This window comes from Eschrichtius robustus, chromosome 4 (genome assembly GCF_028021215.1).
Source record: "Eschrichtius robustus isolate mEscRob2 chromosome 4, mEscRob2.pri, whole genome shotgun sequence".
Classification (NCBI taxonomy): Eukaryota; Metazoa; Chordata; class Mammalia; order Artiodactyla; family Eschrichtiidae; genus Eschrichtius; species Eschrichtius robustus.
The window spans coordinates 87,578,676-87,591,438 of record NC_090827.1 but is presented as its reverse complement, the minus strand read 5'-3'; the positions used below and the strand labels follow the sequence as shown (position 1 = coordinate 87,591,438).

Here is a 12,763-nt window from a genome sequence, read left to right as displayed (position 1 = left end):
TAAATAATTTGTGTAAGGTGATACTGGATCAGACCCAAGATACAAACCCTTTTTGGAAGCCAAAGCCCATCTTGTGCTGCTACCTGTGGTAGCCTGTAGTTACTGACATCACCAGCAGATGGTAGTATTGTTGAATAGAAATGTGTCCAGGGGAAAAATCTGTGGCTCTGCCCCGCATTGCTTTTAGTCATAAAAGATGATTGTCAAAATTGGGGATGAATTTAAAAAAAAAAAAGATATCTGACCCTTTTGTGTCTTCTTATTGAAATATACACCACTACTACTCATGAAGCTTCTTTTGCCCCCAAATAACCAGAAACAGGTAAAGCCTTTAGATCTGACTACTACTTTATACAGATTTATAGGGAACAGAGGAACATGTTAGATGGCACCATGGGGATACAGTCAGCAAAATCCAGACTGTAAATATCTAGGATAAATGATCTCATTTTTTCCACAAATTGTAAAAAATAAAGATAAGAAAAGAAAGCTCACGCACACACACACACACACACACAGGGGGAAGGAGAACCTTTAGATTAAAAGTTAAGAAATATATCAACCAAATACAATGCGTGGACTTGTTTCAACCCTGATTCAAACAAATCACAGTAAAAACATTTTTTTGAGACTACTGGGGGACATTTTTAGCCATTTTTAGAAACATATTAAGGAACTATTTTTAACTTTGTACCATATGATGGTGACATTGTGGTTATGTTTTTTTTAAAGAGTCCTTTTTGAATACATACTAAAATATTTACAGGTGAAATGATAAGAAATCTGAGATATGCTTAAGAATCAGTTTAAAAAGGTGATAAGCAAGATTAACCTGAAATTTGGGAACCTAAGCATATTATATTAATTCATTCAATAAACATCCTCTGACACCCTACTTTGAGGCATGTGAGAACATTTTCAGAGCAGTGAGTAAACTGTTGAAAGGTGAAATGCTGTAAATAACTGACTTAACTGATGAGAGGAGCGGCAGTGAAGGAGTGATGAGAGCTGAATTATGGTTAGTTGAGAGATTTTTTTTTAAAGTAAGCATTTATTTATATACATAAAGAACAATGCACAAATAATTATTGTATAGCGTAAAAACTTTTTACAAAGTGAATACCCATGTATAGCCATCACCCAGAGAGAGTTGAATTTTGAACAAAATGTTGCTTGAAGTTATGGAGGTGGATCTTAAGCAAAGAAGGAATTATAAATGCAGGAGCAACATATCCACTAAAATTCTAGTCCAAATATTGCCCTGGAGATACGAGACTCGAAAAACAATCTGTTTGTGGATCTGATGGAGTCTTAGGGCAACTTACTGAGCAGAATATGGAATGTTTATGTGCATATGTATTTTATGCTAAAGGTCAAAACTTGTGCTATTTATAACAGGAACAAGTATCTATTGAATTATTAAATCAAACTCCTATTATTAACAGGGTTTTTTTGTTATTTTATTGTAGCTATTACTGACTTTCAGGATTTATATACTTGATTTTCACAAGGTCATTTCCAAAGCAGGAGCTGTGGTCTTTTAAGAGTCTCAGGTTCATTCGATATTTTAAAATCATCTGTTTGGAAGAGTTTCTTAAGTTAATAATTGATTATCTTTAGCAGTAAGACTGCAGTCCATGCTATAATTAGTGGATTTGCTAATGGCTGTTCCTGAGGATGATATTCTATAAAGCAGTTGCCTTATACCCCATTTTATTGATAAGGAAATAGGCACAGATAGGCTAAGTAATTGTCCATGGTCCTATCACACAGTCATTTAGTGGCAGAGCTGCTAATCAGACCAAAGCTGGGTGGCTTCAGAGTAATAGAGTTGTTGTAAAGATTCTTAGTTAATAAATATAAGTCACTTAAAGCAGTGCCTGACTCCATGTGTATAATAATTGTTAAGTATCATTAATATTATTGTTGTCATCATTATTTCAGAGAGAAATTCTGATAGTACATGGAAATCTCTCTCCCTATAGGAGAAGTCCCACTTAAGTCTTTAGGTGGATGAGTTGCTAGGAAGCTTCCATACTTAAGGTGCAGATGAAACAGTACATTTAAAAACATTAATTTGGGGATTTTTGAAGTGATAAATCTCTAAATCCTCATGAAAATTATTTCATACGTGTTTGAGTAAAGGTTTGTTTTCTGTTGAGAAGGTAAGATAGATCAGTTTTAACGGTTCCAATTCCTGTTGTAACAGAATTTAAGCAGAATGGTGGTAAGCCCTATCTCTCTGTGATTACGGGGAGAGGAAACCACAGCCAGGGAGGAGTTGCTCGCATCAAACCAGCTGTCATTAAATACCTCACAAGCCATAGCTTCAGGTGAGTATAGATTTCTGTTATCGATAATGGCAGTTGCCCATATGCAGATGGTAAACACTAATAGTTTGCTCAGAACAATTTGTTAAAATAGTTAACTAAATTTAGCCATCTGAATCTAGCCATAAATTCATGACTAGATTATGATATATAACATTCCTTTCTAGATTTATGATGTCCACTAAACCAGAAATGAAAGAAAAATGTTTGTTGTTGAAGTAATCATTCGACAAAACTATTTCTATCATAAATTAAAAATCTAAAAGAAAATAAGTATATTTGTGTTTTTTTGATAATGTATCATTCAAGGTAGTTAGATTATACATATCATAGTTTAAGGTTGCTGTTTAATTAATTCCTTTGAAAAGAAATAACATGTCTGTGGATTTTGGAAGGAGTTGGAGCTTCTGCTAAAATGTGGTTATAATTTGGATGTATTTAAGCATTAGTGGAAATCTCCAGTCAGTTACGAATTTATACATCTTTATAAATTAAGTGCCATTATTGATCTTAGCTGGCAAACATGAAATGTCCTTTTTCATTAAGTGGTTATGAGGAATCTAAGTACCCTCCTTCCCTTACTTCTAGTTTCAATGAGTGTAGCATATTTTGTTTATGTCATGTAATAAAATGTTGGCTATATTATAGAAAATGGTAGCGTTAATTCTGAGCATGAAAATAGATGACATTTTAGAGTTACTTTTGCAAAAGGAGTAGTTAGACCAGAACATTATCATGTTGGGATTAATGATCTGTTTTAGAGACATGTTTCTTTAAATTTCACAGTGAGGGAGTTGAAAGCATTTCATGGCCTGATGAATCAGACTTACCTATTAGAGATTTCTTGGTACTGTTACAATGAATAGAAATAATGTAATGCAGACATCGTCTTATCCTTCATACAGCGTGCTGTTGTTCATGAGGGTCAAATTCAGGCTTGAGAATTTTTAAAAATCTTAAATTGTAATAACTACTAAATTAGGAGTAACCCCCAGCCTTAGTCATGTATTTATGTTGAAAATGGATTAAAAGGAACATAAGCATAGATATTAGTCCTGGATTTAACTTAAAGGAGAGTATTTTGATAGTGAATATTATGTTTACCATAGGCACTTGAATTGATTACAAGATTATGTTTCTTAATCAGTTTGAAATTCTTATCTTTAAAATAACTCTTTTTTTCATTTCTGCAGGTTCTCTGAAATTAAACCTGGGTGCTTGAAAGTCATGCTAAAGTAAAATAAATGTCCTTGACTTAAAAATGTGAAGGTTTGTAGGTTAAAATTAGTTTTATTTGCAGTAATTTAGTCAACTGTACTGTAAATGTGTGTTTTATTAGAAGTAATGTCCAGTTATAAAACGGAAAAACACTATGTTTTTCAAAATTCAAGAGAAGTTTAATTTTTTTACTGAATCACATGCCAAATATGTTGTCTATTAAAAGTATTAAAGAGAATTTTTACTGATTACAAAATATCTAAGAAAATTATCAGCTGCAGTTTTAAAGATTGAAATGCTCTGATTCTTTCTCAGACAGAAAATGTAACCTTTATATTAATTGTTGTTTGACATTTAGTAAAGTCTTAAAGGCTTCTATGAGAGGTATTTAAAGTGCTTTGAGACCTGGTTCATGCCCTTCAAAGGCTTGTATTTAAAAAAGAAGAAGTACTAGTACCAGCAGTAATGAAAGAAAGGAGATCTAACAAAAACACTTGAGTGCTTTTTGATTTCAAAACAATACAAAAAAAATCATTTTGCCGTATCCTACAGGAAGGAAGACATGCTGTTGCACTTTCTTCTGCTTTGTATATGATCGTGATCTCTTACCTTTTGTTCCTTTGTTCTGTGTGTGTACATTTTCTAGGAGTAAAGTTGGAGTCTGAGATTATATTGCAGTTTTATACCTTCCATAGGCAGGCAAGTTTTCAGAGAAGGAGAAATGGTTAGATATCTACCAAGTGCTGCTGTCTTATAAAACTGCTTCTAGTCTTATAGAACTGTCTGTGTAAGTGGTATTGAAGACAGTACTAAAGAGCTATATTTTGTATTTGAGGCATGTAATTTCTAAACTACAGTAGGTCAAAATCCTATTAACTTAAATAGATATAGAAAACATTTTTGATATAAAAGAAATTCTTACAATTTAAAAGTTTTTTACCTTTATTTTTAAAAAGAACCAACTTTCTGAAAGGAAACTTTCATTGACTTCTGTTTTTTGGTAAGCTAAAAAGTCCTGTTAGTATGTCAGTTATAATTTCCTTTACACAAGTTTAGTGTGGCGAAGTATAATTTTCCAATGTGAGACACTGGCTTAAATAAATTTGACTTTGGATATGAAGGATATTTTCAACATATGTAATTTTAGCAAACAATTGTATTGCTTTTTGATAAGCTTAAAAAATTATTTGGATCAGGAATGATAGGATTGAGCTATTACTGAAAGAATCCTGAATTTCAGAATGGTTTCCCAAAAGAACAGACATTTTAATGAAAATGAAATTCAAAAAATGTTTTTATATAACATGAAAGCATGCTTATAAAAGAAGAGCCATATCATTGAATTTATTTCCACAAAAATAAAAATATATGTTTATTACTTAGAAATAGTGACTGATATTGAAGTATTATTCACATTTGTTATGTTTGTGGTAATTTGTTAAAAAAAAGAAAAGAATGCCAACAGTTTGGCATTATGTTTTTTGTGATGTCTAGAAGAATTGTATACACTAAAAATAAAGCAGTTCCTTTCAGCAACTTATTATAAAACTACAACTGTTAATGAAATAAAATCTTTCTGTGTATAAATTGATACGATTTAAGAAATGTGAATAACAATACTAAAACCTAGAATTATTCTAGTGTGTGCAGCTGCATACTCATTTTCTGTGTTTTTATATCTCCTTACGCAGTTTTAAAAAAACAGCATTTTTGAGCACTTCAGCTAGACTTATTTCAGTATTATTTGTTATAATTATGATTGATGCGGGAGCAGTCAAAAAGAACAAGAGGTGGGGTATTTTGTGGGCAGAAACCAAATGAAAGAACCTATGTTTTGCACTGTATCAACTCTAATTTTATGCTTTATTTCGGTAAATCTAGGGTATTTCTTCTTAATCATCATTCATAAACATATAGGCAAATTTTGAGCATCATAAATGTTTTTATGAAGTTGTTTAGTACCAAACTGCCTCCTACCACACTATGTAGCATAGTTTAACCAACACATAATTATGAAAGAAAATTTTATAATTGCCCCTTTCTTGTTTTGCCTATTTCTAAATCCTGTATGCCAAAGGTAAACAGAGTTTGAGGATTATCAAATTTTTCTCTTTTGCCCATTTCTAAATCCTGTGCGTCAAAACTAATGATAATGTGGGGATTATCAAAGTTTTCACGTATGTATTGGTATATTTGTGCTAATATATGGCTTATTAGAATGGCTCTTTGCAAAGTTATTAATATTTTAAAAGTATAACACTTCTGTAATTTGGCAGAGTTTAGTAACAGTTATATTCTTTGAATAGTCTCTTACCAGTATGTACCAGGGGAAAAAGAGAACTAATGTGGAAACCACAGGGAAAGTGGGGTTGGACTGAGGGGACTCTTAACAGTATTTCCAGCTATTCATTTCCTTCCTTCAACAGGAGAATGGAAGCATGTTGTCTTACATTTATTGGCTGTTCATATATCTCTATATTGTTTTCAAGTTGAGGTTTCTTCAATTTATTAGTGTTTCAATACTACTTGCAATTCTAAGGCCTTTAAATGTAGGACATATTGTATAGTAGAAATCCTGACTTTAAAGTGTCTTGTGTATTATAACACATTTTGAGAAGAAAAGCTAAATAATTCTGTTGGATTGTTTCCAATCCTTTATATTGGTCTTTTTCTTTTTAAATTCAAGTGTTTTGTATGCTTAGAAAAAGGACATGTATAAAAGCAAGATTGGTTATTTCTAAGCTGGAAATTGGAAACTTTGAAACTCAGGAAATTGCTCTGACAATGTTTTAACTGCTCTCAATGTAAGATAATGACAAAATGTATAAAAAAGACACAGAAATAATGTGTGCTGTTTTTTCCAAGTGCTTTTTCTAAGTGCTTTTCCATTGTGCAATTGAGGTGAAGTTTGATAATTTTTCTGTGTAGTGGTTAAATATTGCTTATTTTTATTTACATGGTAAAGAAAACAGATTTAAATGTTTGCGTGGCCAAAAAAAATTGTCATTTAAAAGGTAAAGTAAGTTTGTGTAGAATGTATGTTAATGGTGCTTATTTTTAAAATGTAATTCAAGTTTACAGTGTTACTTAATGTCTCTTTGCAGAATTTATTAGAGAAATAAGGCTAGAATACATCTACATCCCGAAGAGCTTTTTATAACTTCACATTACATGATGATGAATTTTATTATTTTCCTTAAAGTTGAGCAATTGAATTTTATGGCCCAAATGATGAACCCTGATTAACAAATGATTGAATTAACCATGAGACTTCTCATTAAAATATATTGCAGCTGTCAGTTGGAGAATATATTATAAAATTTTCAGATAGTATATAAGAAACAAAATACTTTTATTTGTACTATAAAGAAAATGTAATTTTGCTCTTAACTCTGTACTTTTTTATTGAAAATGTTTTATAATTTTGCTTTTAAAATTTCTTATGAAATCATATGAAAATTACATACTTAATTTAATAAAATACTTTAACCACTGTCTAGTGTGAGGATATCCTTCATTTGATGTGGTAGGGTTAGTGGTTTAAATATTAAAATATATGTGTATGTGTAACTTTGTAATTTCAAGGGAAAAGGGTCAAAAAATTTTCATTTTTGTACTGCACCTTTTATTCTAGTTTAAATTATTTTGCTATAGCAAATAGGGGTCTACTTTTGAACCAGGTAAATGGGTTAGCTAGGTTTATCTTTTCATAACCTTATATCTTTTGACTGATGTCAAAATTAAGAATTGCATCTCTAAAGCATTCAAGTAATACTTTAATTAATATTAAAGACCTTTGAACTTTATTCACCTCCAAAGCAGAATAATTTACTCATTTAGCAAGGACTTAAAAATATTTATTCAACAAACATTTATTGAGCATTTGTTACTAGGGATACAAAGTGAGATAGACAGAGCTTGTATCCACAGGTATCTTACAGTCTCATCAACTATTTTGTGTATAGTGATTTATATGGTGGAACATTTTTCATATACATTATATTTTAAGACTCAAGAGAATTTTATTACATAGGTGTGTTACAAAAGCTTAGACTGATTTGCCTAGTTAGTGACGGAGGTAAGACTTCAACTTAGATTCTCTGACTCCTAGTATAGAGCAACAGCATTTGTCATAACAGTAAAAATAATTACTGAAAAAGAGATAATATCCTATTGTGCCCAACTGAGAGAGATGTGGCTCCACAGTATATGTCTATGAAAGTCTGTCGTTTATAAATCTGCCTTCCTCCTTTATCCAGGGGAAGCTGGTATTATGGATTTTCCCAATGGCAAAGATAAAAAAGTTCATTTTTCTCTTAGTTTAAAATTCAGAGATACAGAGAATCCAGGACTGATGGGCATGCTCCTTTCCACTTTTTTTGGGGATCTAGGATCCTTTTAGCTCACCACTCTACCATATCCAAGGTGTGGTTCTCATTTTCCTAAAGCAGTGTGGGTGGCTACAGCTCTGATCATTGCATCTACGTTCTGTTGGAGGGAAGACAAAGAAGGGAGCAATAGGCAAGTGCCATGATCTTTTATAGAAGAATTATGGAAGTTGCCACAGGGCACTTCCACTTACATCTCATTGGCCAGAACTCAGTCATGTGGTCACATCTAGCTGCAAGAGAGGCTGGGAAATTGTCTTTATTTCAGACTGCCAAATATTCAGCTAAAATTTGGGCATTCTCTTGGAGGAAAGAGAATGTATATTAGGGGAATGAAGAGCGGTTTCTGCCACATCATTTTTGATTACTGAATGCAAGTAATGTGAAAATTAGTTCTTACATGTTTATTCAACAGATCTTTGTTGATGACTACTATGTGCTAGGAATAATAAAAAAGAAATCACAGTTGTATGTATTTAAACTTAAATATTCAAATAGTAACCAACATGGCTGATGGAATGGGTTTTCAGTTGATGATTTAACTGCTAGTGGGATCACTTTTAATCTAATAACTCAGTTGTGGCAACTAGATTAAGTACATAAGTTATTTCTAGTGATACTGCTTAATATATTTGCATAGTGACTTCTGTGTTTTCTTAAACACTCATTAATCACATCCATGTGTACAAGCAGTACTTGGTACAAGTGATGTAAAGCTAAATAAACTGGGGTAGGGAGATGTAAACATGTAAATGTCCTAAGAACTAGAAGCTGTGTATAAAGAATTGTGGAAGCACTGTGGGGAATAAGTAATTCTTTTTGGAGGTGGTAAACTTGAACTTTGCTCTCTTGATTGAATTTTTAAGTGACTTTTTGTAGGGAAAAGATTAAACACTGCAAATTTATGGCTTTTGTACATGTATAACCATACAATTGTACCTTTCATAGGTTCTGGAACGCTTCTCTGGGTAATCTCAATTTAAATTTAATTTTGTGACTGGTGTAAGACAGTGGTCCAATTTCATTCTTTTGCATGTGACTATCCAGGTTTCCTAACACCATTTATTGACGAGAGTATCTGTTTCCCCTTGAGTATTCTTGGCTCCCTTGTCAGATGTTAGTGGGTTTATTTCTGGGCTCTCTGTTGTGTTCTGTTGGTCTGTGTCTGTTTTGATGATTGCTATAGCTTTGTACTGTAGTTTTAAATCAGGAAGTGTGATGCCTCCAGCTTTGTTCTTTCTCAAGATTGCTTTGGCTATTCAGGATCTTTTGTGGTTCCATACAAATTTGAGGATTGTTTGTTCTGTTTCTGTGAAAAATGCCACTGGAATTTTGATAGGGATTGCAATGAATCTATAGATGGTTTTGGGTAGTATGGACATTTTAATGTTAACTCTTCTGATCAATGAGCATGAGATAATTTTTCCACTTATTTGTGTCTTCAGTTTTCTTTCATCAACCTCTTATAGTTTTCAGTGTACATATCTTTCACTTCCTTGGTTACATTTATTCCTAAGTATTTTATTGTTTTTGATGCTATTGTAAATGGGGTTGTTTCCTTTATTTCTTTATCAGATGGTTCATTGTTAGTGTATAGAAACACAACTGCTTTTTGTATGTTGATTTTGTATCTTGTAGCTTTACTGAATTCTTTTATTAGTTCTAACAGTTTTTGTTGGTGTGTTTAGGCTTTTCTATATTAAGATTATATGATCTGCAAACAGACAGTTTAACTTCTTCCTTTCAAATTTGGTTGCCTTTTATTTCTTTTTCTTGAATAATTGCTCTAGCTAAGATTTCAGTACCGTGTTGGGTAGGAGTGGTAAGAGCAGGCACCGTTGTCTTGTTCTTGATTGTAGAGGAAAGGCTTTCAGCCTGTCACCATTGAGCATGATGAGTCACCTTGGCTTCAGTTTTCAAAGTCTCATTGGGAAGCAGTGAGAAAAGACAATGGCCAGCAAACCTGGAGGCTAAGAGACACCCCATAAATATAGCACCTGAAGGGGCTTCACCCTTAGTGGGGATGAATCAGAAGTAATTTTTCCCTTCTCCCCCTTCCCACTGCCAAAAGACTGCAAGGACTCAGTCTTTTGGACTGCAAAAGACTCAGTTGCCTTGGCACTGAGCAGAACAAGAGACCAAAAAAAAAAAAATCATAAAAACTTAAAACCACTACTGGCCCTCACAGATTAGCAGCCCAAAGACACATGACCTAGGTAGTCCAAAAAACTTCAATGAATTGAGTTTGAAGAGGTTCCAGCCTGATAATGCCACCATTAGCTGCCTGGCAGAGGCAAATGCACATCTTCTCAGGGAGAATACACCTTCATCTTGGTGGATTAAAAAAAAAAAAAATCCCACAAGTTATTTCCAAGGAAAACAAGCAGTTTATAATAAAAAAAATAACCAAGCATACAAGGAACTAATTCACCGAGAGTGCCAACTAGTAGAGATAAGAGAGCAGAAACAGACATGTAAAAACTGTCTTCATTGTCAACAATAGATTAAAATATAATCATAAAAGATATATCCTATGTTCTTAATGACCATATATGCAGAAATCCTAACAAAACACTACAAAAACAAATCCAGTGATATATAAAAAGGATAATATATCACAACTAAGTGGGTTTTACAAGGATATAATTTACCACAGTAACAGAAGGGGAGAAAAAAGGAAAAAAATCATATGGTTAACTTGCTAGATATGGGAAAAGTATTTGATAAAATTCAACACCTATCATGGTAAAATACTTCAGATAATTAAGAATAGAATGGAATTACTTTAGTCTGATAAAGAATATTTAAAAATCACAACCATATTTAAAGGTAAAATATGGAAATCTTGCCTCCTGAGATCAGGAAACTAGATCTATATGAATTAAAATCAAACTGGATTCCTACCTAAACATATACATAGGTGGGCTCCAGAAGGATTAATGATTCAATTGTGACAGGTGAAGCTATAAAATTGTGTCATCAATTTTAAGAATCACGATTTATTATTTCTGAAAATGGGATGAGCCTTACCATAGATTTTTTACAAATTGCCATTGGCCGTTTTTTCCCACAATTAAACATCTCTGATATCAGTATGCATCTTCATATACTGCGTCTGAGATTTCATTAAATATGAAAAAGAGTTTTGGAAAACATCTTTGTCACGTAGGGATGGGGAGGAATTTAAAACACCTAGAAACAAAAGCCATAAGGCAAAACTGTGATGCATTTGATAACAAAATTAAGGTTTTCTGCCCAATGAAGAACATCATGAGTGACAATAGAAAATATTTGCAATGTCTGAGGGACAAGGAACTAGTTTCTAAATATAGAGGAACTCTGGTAAAAATAAATCTAATAGGAAAATGGTCAAAGAATATGGTAAGGCCGTTTACAGAAGGGGACACTCTAAAAGCCAGCAAGCCAATAAACAGATGCTCAAGTTTATTCCTAATAAGAGAAATACAATTAAAATAAAAATGAGGTATTCTCTCACACTTATTAGTCTGGCATAATGGAAACCTGGACAATGCTACATGTTACTCTCATGCACTACTGATGAGAGACCTGGAGAGCATTCTCGTAGTGCTTAGTTGAGTTTAAATGTTTATATATCCTATGGCACAGCAGTTGTACTGCTTGGGGGTGTATCCCTAAGGAATTTCTACACAAGTTCACAAGGATGCAGGAAATTGGAGGTAATTTAGGTTTTCATTACTGGGAGAATGTGAAGGTGGTGGATAATACACTATTGAGTACTGTGAAGGAGTTAGAATGGGTAATGATGTACACACAGCAATGTGGATAAATCTTAAAAACAGTGCTGTGTGGGAAAAAAAGATATATAGCACAATACTATTTATGTAAATTAAAAATACATACAAAACAACAATGCATGTTTTACAACACATAACAATGATACACATGCAAATACAAAGTTTGCCTGGGGGTGAGGAAAGGATATGGAAATGAGGAAGGCAGCAAAAAAGGAATAAATCAATAAAATGTAGGGGCCTTACACAGAACAAAGGTGATAGTTGCCATGAACTAGGGAGAATGACTAACTCAACCCTCTGCTATGAAATCCGCTAAATAAATAACTTGGTGGTGTTGGGGGGAGGCCAAAGTCTGCTTGTTTCTAGAAACTGATGCTTAGACATGCTTTAGTTTGGTTTGGGTTATCTTTGCCCAACTTCTGCTAATGCTAAAATTGCATGGTAGGGCCAATGGTTACAGTAATTGAGATCTTCTGAAAAAATACCTGGAATTGTTCTTGTTCTGTTAACTGAACCCTGACTAATAATACAATGAGGTTGCTAAAATTGCTTAGCCAGGTTAGTAAAATGAAGTAAAGAAGAGGTTATCCAGAATCTTAAGCTATTTAAATCTTACTGGAAACGGCAAGCTTCCCAGAAACAATGTAGACAGTAAATAGTGTATCTCTTGGGAGACCTGTGCTTGGCCGTAGCAGTCAGAAATGAAAACAGATTTTTTGGGTAGTTAGACACATGTTGTAATTTTGAGCAAACAGTTCTGGAAGCCATTATCCAAATGGCCTTTGGGAGGTTTCCGACTATCAGCTTTATATAAGCTAAAATCAACAGTCTAAGAAGCTCAGACTTAGACAGTTTATCAAGAGAAAAGGAAGACACGTTTTACCTGGGCTGTCGTAATAAGCTAATGAATTGGCTTCTCTTTAGATGGATCGTGGTAATACTACCTCTTTGGAGTACAGTTAATTAAAAGATCAATTGGGTAATACTGTTACGAAAGATTTCCTGCCTTTGATGGGTCAGGTTGTTTATCCCCATTAACTGTATAGTTGTG

General features: G+C 33.2%; 1 protein-coding gene across 6 annotated transcripts in view; it reads left to right on the top strand.

The window, feature by feature from the left end:
- Window positions 1–3,742, top strand: part of N4BP2 (NEDD4 binding protein 2) — an 81,585-nt gene extending 77,843 nt beyond the window's left edge. For all 6 annotated transcript variants that reach the window (XM_068543070.1, XM_068543071.1, XM_068543068.1 and 3 more), the window contains 2 exons: window positions 2,210–2,333; window positions 3,524–3,742. In XM_068543070.1, the coding sequence (XP_068399171.1) occupies window positions 2,210–2,333; window positions 3,524–3,569 (170 nt within the window). In that variant the 3' untranslated portion in view covers window positions 3,570–3,742. The remainder of the gene's footprint in view (window positions 1–2,209; window positions 2,334–3,523) is intronic.
- The last annotated feature ends 9,021 nt before the right edge of the window (window positions 3,743–12,763 follow it).